Source organism: Anneissia japonica, unplaced genomic scaffold (assembly GCF_011630105.1).
Source record: "Anneissia japonica isolate Jap-2015-1 unplaced genomic scaffold, ASM1163010v1 scaffold288012_len1326614_cov192, whole genome shotgun sequence".
Taxonomy (NCBI): Eukaryota; Metazoa; Echinodermata; class Crinoidea; order Comatulida; family Comatulidae; genus Anneissia; species Anneissia japonica.
The window spans coordinates 725,310-744,504 of NW_022756612.1; the positions used below are offsets into that span (position 1 = coordinate 725,310).

At 30.9% G+C, this 19,195-nt stretch overlaps 1 protein-coding gene across 2 annotated transcripts in view; it reads right to left on the minus strand.

Annotated features, from left to right (window-relative positions):
- Nucleotides 1–19,195, minus strand: part of LOC117124304 (voltage-dependent L-type calcium channel subunit beta-3-like) — a 103,000-nt gene that overhangs the window by 27,042 nt on the left and 56,763 nt on the right. For both annotated transcript variants that reach the window (XM_033270492.1, XM_033270491.1), the window contains exons 4-6: nt 16,595–16,725; nt 12,379–12,605; nt 8,856–8,906 (exon numbers count right to left, since the gene is read on the minus strand). In XM_033270492.1, coding sequence (XP_033126383.1) covers nt 8,856–8,906; nt 12,379–12,605; nt 16,595–16,725 — 409 coding nt within the window. The remainder of the gene's footprint in view (nt 1–8,855; nt 8,907–12,378; nt 12,606–16,594; nt 16,726–19,195) is intronic.

Sequence of the window (19,195 nt, forward strand, 5' to 3'; positions counted from 1 at the left end):
AGGTAGATTGTGAAGAACAAATGTGCTGGTGATAGACCTGAGTTAGCTGTATTGACTAGACCTAAGATGAACTAAATTTTTAATATAGGGAGGAGCAATGCCATGGAGAGATTTGTATTTGAATATAAGTATTTTGACACCAATGAAGATTATTTAATGTTGGTGTAAAATGCTGATAGTGTGAAACTTTTTCAAGCAACCGAGCAGCAGAGTTTAACTTGAAGTTATAATAAGAAACATATAGGAGTACAAACAGTATGAATGTCACTCCAAAAATTGAGAAGGCCATTTTATTCTATGTTTGAAATTTAATTTAAGAATGCTTAAATAGAATACAATGGCCTTACCAATTTTTATAGTGATATATATATATATATACATACTATTAATATTAAAGAACTATATAGTATTTAAATAACAACCTTATTAGTATTTGATAATAATTAAAAACAGTAAATTAGCAATTTATACAATGTTCATACTAATATACTTTGGTTTTTACTAACTAATAATACAAATGTGGTTCTTGAAATTACTTAAATTGAAAGAAGACTGTACATCGGGGCCTAATTTATTCCATTCGATAGCACCACAATACGAAATACTTCTTTTTTGTAATTAGTCGTTGGTTTGGGAACATACGCATTTGTTTTACTTTTACAAAAGTCATAGCTTTAATCATTGAAAGAGAACAAGTATATTAAGTAAGATGGTACCATAAACAAGAATATTACATTTTCAATATTACATTTCATAAGCAAGAATATTACAATCACTAATATGTTTACTTGAAAGGGGAAGCCAGTTTAATTTACTAAGTACATTTGCACTAGGTGTGTCCCAGGCTGCTCCACAAACCAGACAAACTGTTTGTAGTTGTTTGGCAACAGTTGAGCTACAGTTTCAATACACAATACATATTACAATAGTTAAGGTGAGGGATTATTATAGCATTAGAAACCATTTTTAGTATAGATTGTGGAAGGTATGGTTTGTATCTTTTTAACATATATAAACCTTTTAAAGCTTTTTTTCCGAAAATTTTCAACATTGGCATTCCAAGATATATAATGTGAAGCGCTTAGAGGCTTTGTTAAGGCATTAAGACCTACAGTATATAAGAATGACATATTATTATTTTTATTATATTTTCATCTATAATGACTCCAAGATGCTTACATGATTTTACATACTTTAAGCAAATGTACTAATGTACAATAATTTTCAGTAAAATTTCTTTTAGTAAAAACAATCATTTATTATTCTTTAAAGTATCAGATGTAACAGAACATAGTAGGTAACTACTATGTTAATGCATAGTTACCAACTATCTCTCATCGTGCAGGACGGTCCTGCATTTTAAAGTGATTTTGGATAAAACACGCATTTTGCAGAAACACATGCATGATCATAAATTTGTCACGCATTTAGCACAAGTCTATGTGTGATAACGACTTATCACAAATTCAGAGGAAAATGTATTTAAACTTAGAAGAAATTGGTTTTAATAAATATAAAACGGTCATGCAGTAACTTGAGGCATTAGAAGACTTTCGTTATCTCGTTCGAGAATCAATTCACCGAGAAAATTTCTCTTTCCCGACCAAAACAACCCAGCCAACCCTACGCACTGAGGCGCATGCGGTCTTGCGCATTCATTGTCACAACTAACAGTTGACTATGTGACTGAGATCTAGACCCCCGACCGTACCTGTTGGCTCGGCCCCCAACCAACTGGTGTATAGTCACGCATTTCAAATCTCTCAGGTTGGTAACTATGTTAATGTTTATTATTGTGTAATAAAACAGTAATTACCTCTCAATCATAATTTTACCATGACTTGCCGAAAATATGGTTAGCCAGACTACAGTACCTCATGCTACAGCTTGTGGAAATTAAGTTTGTCTGGCCATAAAACATAAAGGCATTGTTCTACTTATTCAACTTTTTAAAAATTTAGTTCAATAATTAATATTAATTTCTCAATAATTTCTCAAAAATTTTGATAAAAAAAATACATGAAGGGATTTATAATATATATATGGTTGTTATTTCTGAAAGACCATATCAGATAGCTATAAAATAATTTTGACTGTTCTTTAAAGTTTAAATATACCATTGTGACCATATTTTTTATTGGAAATTTCTTGAATTACTTTTATTCAACAAAACTATTATTTACTCAAATAAAATATTATTTTCCTTACTTTATTATTACCATCATTATATTATTATTCAATTTTTATTGGAAGTTTTTTAAACTACTTTTTTCTTTTGTGATATCTACAGTAGTATTTACTTATTATCATATGATATTTTGTGATATTTGTATTTTCAAATGCAATGACTATATTTTTTTTTTGATATTAACAAACATTGAATTTCTGTTGATAAGAGAATGTTAATAAAATAAAAATGAAAAAAAAAAAATGCAAAGAATCAGAGAGCAGTGAAAATTACTTCACTTTTAATTTATTTGATGTTAAATATTGTCAGCCCCTCTCAGCATTCTTTTGCATTGAAATTATTATTGTTGGGTGTTGTTGTTTTTGTTGTTATTACTATTATTATTAAGAATAATAATAATAGTAATAATAATTTTTTTGTGGTAATTGTAGTTGTAAAGATGATTATTAATATTCCATTTTTAACTTTTTGTCATATTTGTTATTTTTATTTTCTTTATTATTATTATTATTATTTGTTTAATTTTTACGGTGATAATGATTCATGTTTTTCTTCTGCTGTATTTTTATTTATTATTATTATTTTGTCACTTTTTAAAATTATTTTTACCTTGTTTATTACTAATTTTATCAATTTTGGTGGTGATTATAATCTAATCCACCATGACAATTTTAATAATAATAATAATAATAATAATTATTATTATTATTATTTGTTGAATTTTTATGGTGATAATGATTCAAGTTTTTCTTCTGCTGTATTTTCATTTATTTTTATTTTGTCACTTTTTAAAATTGTTATTGTCTTTATTATTTTTACCTTATTTATTACTAATTTTATCAATTTTAGTTGTGATTATAATCTAATCCACCATGACAATTTTTATTGTAAATTATTTTAAATTTTTTCGTTGATTTTGATTTATGTTCATCAGTCAAAATGTTTTAATTGCTATATATTCATGTTTTATTATTTTTATTTTGCCATTTACTTTTATTATGTTTATTGTCTTTATTATTTTTTAATTTTTAATTCTATATAGATTTAAGGTAAAAATTTTCATTGGCAATTTCTATTTTAAACGATTTTTATTTTCTCTGTGGTAATTCTTGTTTCCCTAATCCTTTTTTTTTTTGTGATTTTTCTTATTCCTTTAATTTCGTGACATTTTTCACCTTTTTTTTCAAATTTTATTGTTTTGGTGTTTATACTGTCATTTTTAAATTCATATTTCTATTTTTATATTTTTATTTTTGTATTTCAATTGTAAGGAGCTAGCCCTTGTTGAGGTGTTCGTCACATGTTGGCCCGTCTCCTTCACCTGTATTTTTATAATTGAGAAGTTTATTTCTTGAAGCCATCAAAGTTACAAATTTCCAATTCATAGTATACACACGCGATACTTTAAAGCATAATAAATAATGATGGTATTGTGATATTATTTAATCATAAGAAGAAATGAAAAATAATGATAATATGGTAGCACATGATACTGGATAAATTATAATTGCAGGGCTCCCAAGTCTCCCGGAACACCCGGGAGTCTCCCGGATTTTTGATCGATCTCCCGGGCTCCCGGAAACCCAACATTTTCTCCCGGATTTATAATTTCTCCCGGATTCCTCCCGAAATCGTTGTTTTTGTCCAAGCTCGATCAGAACTGCGCCTCTACAGCGATATAAGCGGACAATTCCGTTATCGGCCAATTTGTGTGTTTCGATATACCAGCAAAATGTATTACACAGTCTGCGCACCTATTTTCGGCCGATTTTCCACACAAGTTTGGTCAATTTTTGAAAGTTTTTTATGCATCTCCCGTGCAAAATATAGGCCTAGGAGTATCCCCGAAACCTTGAAATACCGGGATGGTGTCCGGCGGGGTGTAGTTTTTACCCTTAAATTAATGTTTTTGCTGTAATGATTAAATATCATTAAGTGATGCAGCATAATAAATGTGTACTGTTTATTTATTGTAGTATTTTCAATAAGTTTCTGTTTATAAAGTGTGTTGACGGTGATGATGTAACTGCAGTACATGCGCCGCAGCGCGTCGTGGCGCGCGACAATCCTTGGAATGACCATCACGACAAAATCTCCAGGAATTTCACTTCCACAACTTGGGACCCCTGTAATTGTTGACTAAAAAAAAATACATTTCTACAAACCACCCAATTGCATAATTAAGAGAATTTATGATGTTTTGCATTTGGAATACTAAAATGTTTATGCTTAGCAAGGCTACACCCAGTTTCTAACTTATAATACACAAAAGAATAAAACAGTAGTTCTTGCCATCCTAAACCTATTGTAGAGCAACATCAAGACAAACCATTGTTGGGTAGCTTTTTACAGGGGTGGCTTTTTTCCTACATTCGTTTCTATCAGAAGATTTAAGGTAATGGCAGCAGTGAAGGGACTAGAATTACTATTAAGATAAAAAAATTCAGTGATTCAGTCTTTAATTTAATATTTCAGTTTGTAAAACAACCCATAAGACCTTTCCTCATTTGTATATTATTATGCAGATAATAAAAATTTAAAATATAAAATGTAAACAAAATATACATACAAAATATTAGAAGGAAAAGTCCTAGCATGGTTCTAATAAGACTTGAGATTTGGTCTCTAGGAGATTGCTATTTATAAGGCATCATTAAAAACAAACATTAAAATGGTCAAAAACCACATTATTATGGGAATGATTAATAATTACATTATTTATTTAGTATGGAGATACAAATTATCTACATCCCATAAAATAAACTTGATGGCACATTACATTTGCTGGTTAATAAGATTTATTTTTTGAGGATTTTTTGAAACAACACAACACATTCATATAACATCATATTGCTGGATTACAAACAAAAAAAAACCTGATCAAAGACAAAATTCCCCCACAAATCCAACTCTAAAAATCCTGCAATTAGTCTAGAAATCAAGCAGAATGTACCCTGTCTTATTAAAAAAAAATAAGACAGGGAGAGGAAAGAGTAGTCATAAGGCATGCTACTGTTTCTATACGTACATGAAGTTATTGGAAATTGTCATGGAAACTATTTGTTGTTTACGAAATACACCTAACAAGACAAGCATTTGACTGGAGATCATTGAAAAAGTCTAGTAAGCTAGAAAAGGTAGATTGATTTCCATAGAACACTAGCAGGTATTGTAGACAACAACAATACACCTATCGACTTGTGTCAACTTCTGTTAATATTCACAGACATAAAAAAAGTCAATATCAAACAAATGTACATGTATATAGTTTGCCAATAATTTACAGAACCCCAAGAAGTGAAAATCAATTACTAATTAAAATATAATTAATTAAAGACACTTTCTCTTCAAGAGGCTAAACTCTGAATTTAAGCATTAGAAATGATATTTAACAGCAATCTGACCTCATTAAAATTATTGCCAGAAAAAAAAAATCTGTGTGAGAAATTAGCATTTAAATGCCAAGTTAATATGCATGATGGTAAGTGAACAATAGTTGAGCAAACATTTAAGAAACGTTGAATTTTAATTGAATTGAATTCAATTATTTTTCTTGTTGATATGATAAAGCCTAATCTTAAATTAGAAATATTTCTTGTTTTTTAATCAATGTTAATACTGTTCTGACATTTCTGGAAGATTTTTTACAAGTAGCAGGTAACGAGAAGATCTCCATATTGTAATATCTGATGAATACTGTGGCCAGCTTGTTTGGAGACAATCCATATGCTATGTTCTACGACATCAGCATTAAATGGTCTTCTTATTGTCCATCATCTTTCAAACAAAAACTATAGGTCAATTGCATAAAATTTGCTAGCAAAGGTAGGTGTAAAATCAACAGTAGTATCTACCTTTGGAAATTGGATACAAAATTAGATGATTTGTAATACTGAGATAAAAATATTATCACAAACATATATGATCATATATGAACTTAATAATAATTACAATTCATGGCACACTGTATTTTCTTTTAAAACATCATTCTTATCCATGCACAATTATGTATGGACAGATCGAGCAAAACTCAGAAATTATGCTCTCTGTGTAATACAATCAAAATATTTATTATGTTGGCCTAAAAATGCTATATCGAATTAAAAAATTAGTTATCTTGGCCTCTTTAAATGTGAAAATACCACACTATGAGTTTAATTGAGCCTTTCTGAATGACTACTTTTACTTTAATTGGAATGAGCAATGTAAACTGGTCTAGGCTAGCCGAACGTGGGGATCAATGTCCTTGAATACGATTTATCTTAGAACAACATGAAGCGTTGAGCTTGGATTTATGACTAGACCTAAGCCTATCTTTCATAAGTGTCAAATTGTTGATGCATGTGGCGCAGTGTGTGAGGCGTTGGACTTCCAATCAGAAGGTAGGGGGTTCGAGAGACACGCTGCTATGTCCTTTGGCAAGACACTTTATCTGCATTTGCCTCTCTTCACCCAGGAGTATAAATAGGTACCTGGTAAGAGGAGGTGAATGATTGGGACTGAAATTAGTAGTGCTAATTACACGCATAACTAAGAATACTCCCAAGGGAAGCAGAGGAGGCTGTGTATGATTGATTCTGTATCCAACGACCAGGTTAAAAAAGAGCACCCGGAGCAGTTTTCTGGATATGTGCGCTATATAAATCCAATAAAATAAACAAAAAGTAAATATGGTATACCGTTCGCAAATTCTGGCAAACCAGGAATATATAATACACAAGTATTAGAGAACAGCCTAGAAACTAGCCTATCGAGTTGTAAACAAGGATGGGAGAGCCTTTGATGTTGCATGCACTCATTTGTTTCAAATTTGGCCTCCTAATTTAATGATTTATGTATTTATTATAAAATGAGATAAAAAAATATTTAATACAATTATTAAGTTAAACAGTAATTTTATAAAAACCTAATACAATATACAACAAATTAGAAAAATTAAACAAGTAAATTTAAAATTTTAGAATGTTTTTATTTATATTTCTCAATCTTTAATATGAGCTAGTTTTTGGGCGAAAATTTTTAAATTATAGAAAGCCCTAAAAAATTAGACACAATTAAAACAATTTTTTTCTGTTAGATTGCCAATTTATTTTGTGTCTTCAATAAGAAATAATTAAAATATATAAACTGAAGAAAAAAAAAATTTGCTAATATATCCTTTTTGACTTTTGAGCAACTAGTAAATCTGAAAACTAATTAAAATGAAGATGATGAAAATATGAGCTAGTATTTGGGCAAAACATTTTAAATTATTGAAAAAAACTTTCAAAAACTAGACACGATTAAAACAATATTTTTATGGATGATTGCAGACTTTTTGCTTTCAATATGAAATAAATATATAAATTAAAGATAAGTAAAATGTTTTAATATATCCTTTTGATTTTTGAGCAACTAGCAAATAAGAATAAAACTAATTAGAATGAAGGAAGGAATGTTTAAAGCAATTATAAATAATATAAGAAATTAGAATGAGGATGATGAAAATGTATTGACAAACTAGTGCAGTCACTCCATAGGGTGCATACCTTCATCCTGCGCCTGAATACTGAACAATACGCAGGCTGTATAAAATGAGCGATTCAAATATTTTCAGCCACATGCCTGAATACCGAACAATACGCTCAATGGTTAGAAAAATCCCCCAAAGTCCATGACCTTGACCTTTGAATTTTTCTTCCCAAAATTTAATCATCTTTTTCTTATATTATGTACTATTTTATAATGATCCATTCCTTAGTTTTTGTATAATCTTGCTAGACAGACAGACAGTGGTGAATACATAACTTTCTTTGGTGGAGGCACAGATCCTATATGGTGCAGGTAACTAGAAACTATATAAACAATACAAAATGATGTACAAACAATTATGTTCTGAAATATGATAATCATATGCTAATGAGACATAAATAAATATTTGTATTTTATGCAAATTGACAAAAGGAGATTGATAATGATAGAATTATTGAATCTTAAATCAAGAATCAAGAATACTTTATTGTCATCGATCACACAAGTGAATATAGTGCAGGTGCATAAATTTGATGTGCATGAAAGTATGGTATATGTTCATATAGACACATTAAATGTTGCATGTGTATATTGACATATTCAAATGTATTTTGTACCTATGTTGCATGATTTATGAGCAGAAATACGGTAGAAACTTTTCGGGGCTTCCGATTTAAGATGAGTGACTGCACTCTCACATCATCGCACACCTGAACTCCCCTTCAGGAGTGTGAAAATGAACACCTTGGGTTTACAAATCACACACCTAAAATCTAGTAATGAAAACCCCACTTATACTATGGCTATGTTTTCTGGTAGGATAATTTTTTTTACGTTGCTTTGAACAAAAAAAAACAAACCACAGTGATGACTGTAGTTAGTAATGTGTACACTATTCCACAGACGCTAAAATTCCCCTCTATCAAATAATCACTCACCTAAAGGTGTGCTTTTCATAGCTCATCTACCATTTCCAAATAACAAGCACTAAATTTTGGGTATTCGTAGAGGGACTAGGTCTAAGCTACTTTCCTATTAATATGTGCATACATGCTTTAACATTGCATTTTAAGTATTTGAAGAGTGATTGACCCTGAGCTTCCATGGTGTGCTGACATGCTTGCATTTACTGTAGGAACTGATTGGCTTCTCTTACCTCTCAATGAGCTCACAGTGTTGATAAGTGCATTAGATAGGTATTCAATAACTGGGAAAACATTGGAAACAAAACAAAAATAAACAGTACTAGATACATGTTTGGAGAGGTGGCATCCATCTTTTTGTTATAAAAAACATTATTAATATGCATTTGGACAAAATGTTCTGGTTAAACCTGTGTCAATGCTAAATGCAATTCACAAGTCCTATCCATTAGTAAGAAGTGGATTTGATACTTCTGTTTGTTTACATGTAAAAAATTATTAGGTGTTACACAAAAAAGGACATGGATAAAAAAATGTTATTATATGCTAATATATATAATGCAATATAATATTTCTTTGGAATTATTTTAAATTATTATTAAATAAACATATCTCAGGCATGCTCGATCAACTGCTGTGTACAAAAACTAATCACATTAGAGGGCGCATTTTATTTATTGCTCCCGATCCTATAGCCGATGTAAACAGTTCAGTAAAACAGATTAATTAATTTTTTCAAATTAATTAATTGTGGGATGAACTAAAATATCTTATCATGAAAGTTCATAGCATTCGTGGGAGAGAAAAAATAAATAAAAAGATAAGAATGCGACGGGTTCGCGAAAACAATTACCCTGTCTACCTCTGACGCTCATCTGAATAAAGTATACACAGAAGCAAGTGCATTTCAGCTGATGCGATCTACAAGCACTGAATTTGCCTAGTAACGAAGAAAATGGTAATCTCCTATGAGAAATAATCTGATCTGAAAATCTGAAATAATTTCTCATTTTTTATTCTTTTGCGTAAAACTAAAATTTATGCCAATATTTTTCCATGGTTTATAATAATTAGAGTAATGCATATATGTATTTTTTCTAAACAAATTCTTTTTTAGTGAAAGTTTGCCAGGAATGGGGCTTTAATGTAATTTGTCACCATCATTCACCACGGCGAAACTTTGGCCTAAAGTTTTCAGCACGATAATCGACAACGTATACAATCTAGCCTTGGGAAATTAAACTGCAACTTACTGTCGTCATTCTGCACTGTATACAGTATACAGTACGTACACCGTGCTGTATTTTAATACTACATAAGTAGTGCGGCAAATCAATTGCCTGTATAACAAAACGACCCATGTGGTGCATTCTCAATATTACACATTATTTAAATTTATTTTACGTATTAGACGCCAACACAAAATCATTTATTAAATTATTATCAATGATATTGACATGTCGACAAGGATGTGAAGCCCCGCCCACAAAGTCACGAAAACCTTAGACAATGGCGGCTAGACTTACTGAGTTGGCGAACATTTTCTTTGCTATCAACCTTCTCTAAGAAAGAGAATTTAGGGCAGGCGGTATGCAAATGAATCATATATTCATAGTGTTAATCTATTTCATGGAACAGGCAGGGAAATTGTTGTAAAAGCCTCTGTATTTCGCTCCCAAAGGAAGAGGGAAAAGCTGCATTCAGTCAACCTTGTTGTCGGCAAAGGCCAAGTCACTGATGCCCACTGCTCATGTAAATCTGGGTATCTATAACCAAGCATAGACATCTAGGCTTAGGCTCACGTATGTTTCGCGTTGACAACCAGCTGTCTAAGGAAATTCACGTGACTAAATGACGTTTGCTGATTAGTCGGTTTATCTGTCAATCAAATCTTCTTGAGATGTTAATTACGCTCATCCTACCTTTATAGGCCGTGTATCAAATTTAGGGGAAAACCCAAGCAAGGAAGTTATGTGCCCAGCGGTCAGCTGCCTTTAGGTCTACTCTCGCCAGTTTGTGCCCAAAAGGTACACTACCAGCTATCTGGCTATTGTGAGTACAGTACCTTCATTTAGTTGTCATATAGCCACTGCCCTGCACTGACCACGTTAAAATAACAAACAACAAATAACTTGCATGCAATCATGTTTGCAGCCAGACTACTAATACAACAATTCAAATGTCGCATGGCAATTGAGTGGGCAAAAATTGGAGCTCAAACGAAAAAATATGATGTATTTTATCAAGTATTTGAAAATAATTTTAAGCCTTTGCCATTGCAGTTGGCTTTTTTTCGCCAATCCAAAATAGTTTTCGCCTAGGGCGACTTGGTGACCGGTTAGTTGAGTCCAAATTGTAATACAAACAAAAAAAAGAAATGGTCAAATGACACCAATTAAACATGACCATTAAACATACTCAAGTTAACAGAAGCCCTGCAGGAATAATGTAGAAACATTACATAACTAATATTCTTAACCATTGCAAATCATGAGCCATCAGTGTTATGCTAGATGTATTGGAATAATGATAAATTGCATGACTGATGGTAAGTAGTAATACTTTAATGGAGGAAAATTATGTGTGACTAGTAGGTTGGGTAGAGAAAAGTTCTGAAATCAAGAAACACCTTTACAGTTAAGATTTTATTATAAATTTCTCATTTATAGTGGCTGCTGAGGGGAGGGTGTTTATGGTCACTCAGCAGCCAGAAAAACCAATAGCCGGACAAAGGGTGGATGAGTTCCTCGGAGTCAACGGCCAACCGTTAATTAGTTTAAGAAATAGGAGTAGTTTAGCCTCATTGTTGTTATGATTATTATTTTTATTTTAAACTTTATTATTTTATTGTTACTTGTATTTTCTTGGTTGGCATATATTATTTCTGTGTAAAGCGCATAGGGGCAATGTGCAATATGTGCTATATAAATACATAATAATAATAATAATAATAATAATAATAATAATAATAATAATAATAATAATAATAATAATAAATGTTTAGAAAGCTAAACTCATTTACCACATGTTCCATGAAAATCTATTGCCCTTTTAATCAATTTTTGAAAAATCAACTAAACCAATTATTTGATTATTATTTTTAAATACTTGAATGAAGCATTTTCTATGAATAAAATTTTCTCAAATTTTATGTGCCAGTTAAGTAAGAATGTTAAACTTGGCTAGAGAACATACGTTCAACCTATATTTGGAATCATCATAACTAAAAATAAGTAAGCTATTATTGAGGAAATTGTCATATGCACATACAGTATGCCAGTGAACTGAAAATCATTACATCATGCAAGAGTTGCAGTATCAGCAAAGAGTTTACAGTAGGTATTTTCATCAATTAACATTGATGATGCGCTGGCCATGCTTCAAAAAGCATCACCATAAGGGATTGTGTGTTTATAAAGTTATGTTTATTAAATCGGTTGGATGCGTAGGAAATATGCATGCGATTGCTATGTTTTATCATCATCATCATCAACAACATACTGTATTGATCGAAAGTTGTGATAATCTGTTCTAAAATACTATATGAATTCCAAATATTATGATGATTCATATTTTCTTGAAAAATAAAAATTACAGGAAAATGGGCATATCTTTGTATTACATTTTATAACCCTCACCTCCCTATTCATACAAGAATATTTCCTTGACATATCATGAATTGTAACACATTTTTTTTCTCCAAAAATAATCAAAAAGTCATTGAAGAAATTTTTAAATAAGACAATAAGTACATACCTGGCGTTGGCGGCGTAGATCCACGTGAGTTGTTTGAGGATTTGGAGGTTGGTAAGCCCATCACATCACCAAGGTTTGAACTTGAACTAAGACCACTGGTAGACCTGCTGTGTCGGGGGGAAGTTGGGTAACTACTTTTACTATTCAAAGGTAGGGTTGCTGCTTTGTTATTATTTAGGAATGAAGAACTTTTACCACTCTGTTCTAATGATGTCCTTGTTGAACTGCTACTCAACAGCAGTGAAGAATTATAGAAGTTAGTGAGTTGTAACATTGCACAGTATTTGTTAGTATTTCAAAAGCAATACAACCAAAATCGATAAGAAATCGGTCAAAAAAATGAACATTTTGAATATCAAGAATAATTAGAGAATATAGAATTTTAAGGATGAAACAATTATTGTTGGTAGATAATTCAGAATATATGCAAAAAATATTAAAAGATTAGAAGGTTAATGAAATGCAACAAGCAAAGAACAGAATATAGAAGAAAGAAAACCAAAACAGAATAAAAATAAAGGTACAATGAACAAAACAAAGTGGCAATTAATTAAAATTAGAACAAGACAAGGGATGGAGGGAGGTAGGAGAGAAAAGAAATGAAAAACCTATTAAGTTGGAGATAATTTTTATAAAAGTTTTTCAAAAATAATTATATTTTATTAGTAAATTAACAATGGCTTCCAATATATTCAGTTTAAAAATAAAAAAGGCTAAAAAATACCTACTTGGAAAAATTAGTAAAGGAAGTCATGCGATTTTTCCAGTTTTATGACTACAAAAAGGTATTCTATTACCATGGCAATATAACCAAAATGATTATATTTTTGTGAATTGAATGTATACAATCAGTTTATAACTATAGAAATCATGAAATATGTTCTATTTCATAGTAAATGCATTTTCCTATGATTATGAAAAGAATAGACAATCAACTCTGTTTCTACTCAATCAAAATGTAAACATTTACAAGAAATACACTGGCATATGTAATATATTATGCTAATGTATATAATATTATATACATAAACAATCACATAATAGTATGGTGTATGTAATGTATGTATGTATGTATATTAGTACAACTGGGCCATTGGATTCATTGGAAATTCAAATCTTGGATGTACTCTTCACTATTTTGCTTATTCATATATATGTATATATATCTCATAGCGCAGGCTCTCCATGCACTACAAACAGGAGACCAATATGATACTGACACCCTAATCTTAATAACAAAAAAATGGGACCTACCCAAAAAATATTTTAAAAACTGAATCATGATACAAAAAGAAAAGATAAACAGAACCATGTTGTGGTAATGCTATAATTATACTTAAATTTAAAGAACTAAGAGGAACATGCAAGTATATACCAACAATATTGCATGTACTGTTAAACACTGTATCAGATAAGGTGGGATGCAAATGATGCACAAATTTTTGAAAAATAAAGCAAACTGATCCAGCAAAACACTATACCATCATCTTCTTTTCGTCTATGTCATCAGTTAAGAATTAAGAACTTCAATACAACATCAATAATAACTAGATTTACTATGTCTGTTTGAAAAACACAACATACAGCTTTTCCTCATTGCCATAATGAGAAGTGATATTGAAATTACAAAAAAAAAATATAAAAAAATTAAAACTCATAATTTACAAATTCTAACGTAAAAAGCACATGAAAAACAAAAATTAAATCATACAGAAAAGTATGGAAAAAATTATGAGGTTAAAGAAAACAAAAACCAACTCAACAAAAAGGGAGACTCGACTGTTATTGATATTAAAAATATGTAGAATGACATCATATCTTAATATGCACATTCTTTTTATATGGTTCAAGCTCATATATATGTATATATGTATGTGTGTGTGTATGTTTTCCTCTTTGTTCATTAGTTTAAATTTGACTGTGCCACTTTCTTGTGTGCTGCCACTGTTGTTAAAGTGTAATGTCAAATAAATATTATTATTAATATTATTATTATGGAAAGTGACCAAAGTGCAGGTCAGAAAAACATAGGAAAACGGATAGAAGAAATATAAATTAGAACAAAAGCAACAGCTATTTCTGCAAGAAAAGTCAATAAAAAAAATGAGGTAAAAAAAATGGTGATGTTAGTGAGACTCGAAGTATGTCTGCAATGGTAATAGCAAGGGTGATATGGATACTCATAGCCATTGCACGTTATATGAGCTGAACCTGAATAGGTCAGTGGATTTTTAGTTCATAGTAATATATAGTAATTTAGTGATTGAGAGTGAAAAATGCAATTTTGCATTTAACCTAGTTGCAGCTGATTTAAATGCTTTAGAAAATGGAAATTGCATTCATATAGTTTAATTAAACCTGTTCAATAATTTTTTTCAAATGGTCCTCATATCCACACCCTAATCTGGATCGTCAAAAAAAAATTCAATCATTTCTTTATTGTACCATGAAGTCAAAGGAGCCATTACCAGAAAGAAAAATGGGGCGTGGTACCTAAATTTCAAAAGGTCAAAACTTAAAAAATGCTTGGAATTTGAAGCTGAAATTTTGGATTCTTTCTTTTGACATTCTGTAGCAAGGTATTTTTAGATTTTTGTAAAGGAAAATTCAAGGGGTTACTGGGCATGGTGGTTGAGTTGAGCTGGAATGACCCTATCCAATTTCATTAAAAATTTTTCCTATATTGTGAAATTGTAAATAATGTTTTATTGTTTTGTATTCCATCCTGTTAATGGTGGGCTATCCACTGTTTGGATGAGAATAAAATGAAATAAAGATTACTAAATGATCAAATGCAAGGGGGTAGGCCATGTAGGAAGAAATCAAGATAATAAGTGAACTAAATGAATAGGCAAAAGAAAGAAAGGACATCACAAGATTCTAAATTTGAATTGTACATCTTTGCACTCTCCTTTTTGAGATTATAGCAAATACGCGGTAGCCGTATCTTTAGATATGACTGCAATTTCCGCTAACTTATGGAGAAACATACTCATAAACCTATGGTAGCTCGGCTTCAGCTGTTGAAAATCTCTTCAATGTACATAGGTATGCTTAGTCTAGGTCATAAAAAACAAAGTCTATGTTATTCTCCTTTTACCAAATGAAAATGAAACAAATGGATTTAAACAAATTTATTTATGCCTTTTATGTATTGTTGGCCTACCCTAGCCCAGACAGGCCCTCACCATTAAAATTCTGCCAAAAACCAGTGCTAAATAGGCCTTAAGTAATTTCTGTTTTTGTCGTCTTCTTTTTATTGAAACATCATGAGGTCAATAGAAATCATGTTATCCTTAATATAATTTTTTAACCGGTGTAGGCTTATAAGTGCTGTAACTATCGCATAGGCTTCTGATCAAATTTGATGTGACCTTGACTGGATTTCTCATTATCTTGCATTGAAAAATAGTAATAGTCTGAACATGGATAATGAAGGTTTGTTTTGAGAGGCGCCTAGCGCATCTTTGCCATATGGACCAACAGCATGACACATCAACCATTCTAATTCTTTCTACAGGCACCATTACAATTAGATTGCAGCTACTTAATATGGTAGGTATAATTCAACGGCTAGGTTAGATCTCTCCTTGTAGTGCCTAACTTCTACTACCCTGTGTAAATATGTTTTATAAATAAATGAATAAAAAAAAAATAAATAAATAAACAAATAAAATAAAAATCATAATAAAGTACATAAATAAAAGAAACAAAAACTAAGAAGTAGTAATTTAAGTTTGATGCTGTCTGTCATACGCAAGAAGAATTGAATGTTTTGGATCTTACATTACAACAAACTCATAGAAACTATAAAAACTACCAGTAGCTGCCATCAAAGATACTGAAATTAAACAAGGCAGTCCTCCAGCAATTTTATATCTGATACAATGTTCTAAATATAAGTTAATAATGATAATATAATAATAATAATAATCTAATAATGCAATAAGTTGGTGAGAGGCCACAGACAGGTCTCTGGTTCAATGCTCACAGACCAGGAAAGTACACATTTTTTAGGTTGGGGTATATGTTTGATTTATGTTATGCTTTTAGATGTAACAATGATGAATGTACAAAAAAGTTTTTAACATAATAGTAGATTGAGTAGAAAAAAAGTTGCATCGTCTTGTATCATATATTCATAATTTGAAAAAAAAAAAAACATACATGATCCAAACCTATTATTGCACATTACTAAACTACTATATTGACCTACTTTGCCATGAGCTTGCTTCGGCTACTTGAGGGCTGAAGACGTGTACTCTCCAGCTTAGCTGGGCTTGGTATGAATCCCACATCTGCCCCTTCCTTTACAACACGCCCTATCCACCAATCATTGCTGTATTTCTGTTACGAGAGAAACAATGGTTATTTGAAATTCAATTTGGTGAAGAATACAGATAAATGTACATTGATTATAGAACAGTACAGAAATTCAGGAGACAAAAAAATTGATGTGTATGATACAACTCAAAATCCTTCCACTGAAATGTAAATGGGAAAAATTATTTGGACATTTTATGAATGATCATATTATGACAATTTGTATGTGCTGCTAACAACTCAGTTTAGATCTTGCCATTTTCCATACTCACATACATTAAACTGTCAGCAACCACATAGATCGTTTTTTTATGTGATAATACAGGCAGCTAATTTTTGACATCAGACTTCTCAAGTTCTATTGAATGTTCGTAGTTGCTACTAGAAATTTTGCCCAATTACAGTCGTATGGAAATAGACCAAAATACTATGGAAATTTAACATTAAGGCTAGACCCATAAACAAATACTATAAGTCTACACACTGTCTAAATGGCCAGAACAATGACTTTTCCAACAGGATGTTAGTTACATTAAAATTGACCTATAAATTTTCAACCTCTCCGGTTTGTTTAAAATTCTACTGTTTATTATGCTGTACCCATTATTTTGCACTCAGAAAGTGCTACGGATATTTTGTATTTACTACGAATATTTGAAGACATGGTTTACTGAAATGCATTTTACTTTTTTTTAAAATATACTGTAATGATGTTGCCTCTTCTTTAACAATCTTACATACATCTATGGTCAGATTTTTGTTAAAAATATACATGACTATTAGGATTTCATGTTTTAAATTAAACTTTGAAAGTGATATTTCTTGAATCTATTTATGAGTGAAAGGAAGACCACACCAAAAACTGCCAACCTGATTTTTTGGAAATTTTGGTAGGAAGTGGAAGGCAACACAACATATTTTTATTTTGCCTAAGCAAAGAAAGCAATAATTTTTGTTTTAAATTCAAATTTGAAAAAGTTCATGCAGAAGGTAGATCTTATTTGCTGATTTGGGTCAATGCATGTCACAATGTCATAAAAATAAGACAAATAGGTACATCATTTTCTACACCAGTTGGCAAGATTATCCACTGCCTAACATTCTTGGCTCATTGTGGTGTTCATAATTTCCTAATAAAATTGTTGATTAAACATTTTTTAATAGTTTTTGCCTAAAAAATTCAGGACTTATAATCTTACTGTTAACACTTTGCTATATGCTTGCATGTTTGTACTACAGTAAAACCCCTATAATAGTGGTTTTTGGTATGGTTTCGTAACATGATGGCATAAATTCTTTATAATTTCATTTTTCAATTGACCTATTAAGAATGAGTTGAATTATAACTAATTTATAACGATAATTTGCAACACAAAAAAAATAATTATGTATGGTATATAAAATCAATAGATATGCAATTAAAACAGTTGTATATATTCCTCATATTGTTTCTTGATTCGAGTGCAATGTTAATGACCAATACATTGAGCTTTCTATTGGATGCAGAAGATAGAATAGCATAAATAGAGTAAAAAAAACATCAGGGTGCAGGTTGTATGCTATGCTGTAGATCAGAATCCTATATGAATATACACAAAACAAGAAATCCCCATGGTTTGGTCAAAATGATTGTACAAGTAGTTCGACATATACCAGTGTCCACTCAAAAGACGTTTGTTTTCTTATCTTAGACTACAGTAAAAGTTCAGTTGTTTTGATACAATAAAAAAAAAGTGTCCCCTTAATAAATAATTTAGGTGAATTGGATTGTGACCTATAAAAAACTTGTCAAAAATTGTAATCTTTTTCAATTTTAAAAGAAATTCTTGAAAATAACAAGATGACGGAAGAGAAATATGTGTGGTGGGTAAAAGAATCAAGTCATACATAAATACATGTCCCCAAAACCAATCATTATGCCTACTATCAACTGACTACAGACTGGCTCATCAACTCATCAATGTGCTAGCCCAGAGGATATGTTTTTGTAATGCATAACAACTGAAATTAACCAATCAATTGCCTCAACTTGACAGGGGTTAGCAGGGAGAGAGGAGAAACCATTTTGATTGTCAAGAAAAATTCTCTGGAGATTTTTGTCAAGATTCTAAAATCCTAAACATCAAACCATGATTGACAATCAGTATAACAACCCATAGAGCTATTTGCATAGTATCGATCTGCTAAATTCAAATTTGTCAGCATCATTCAAGCAATACTACAATGCACTTCTGTATTCAACAAAATAAATCCATTTCGTACTGTTACTTTATACTTATATTTGAGTTGTTAGATAATAAAATCATATAAGAAATTAAAAAAACCAGACCACAACAGCAATATTTGTAATGTTACAAGTGTTTACATTCCAATTTTTTCATCAATGGGGTCTGTTTAATTCCTGCCCCCGCAGGGTTTTGCACTACCCGGGCCAAGGCCATTCTATTAGGCCTGAAAACTTAGCATCAAACATACTTGTCGGTCTAAGGCCAAA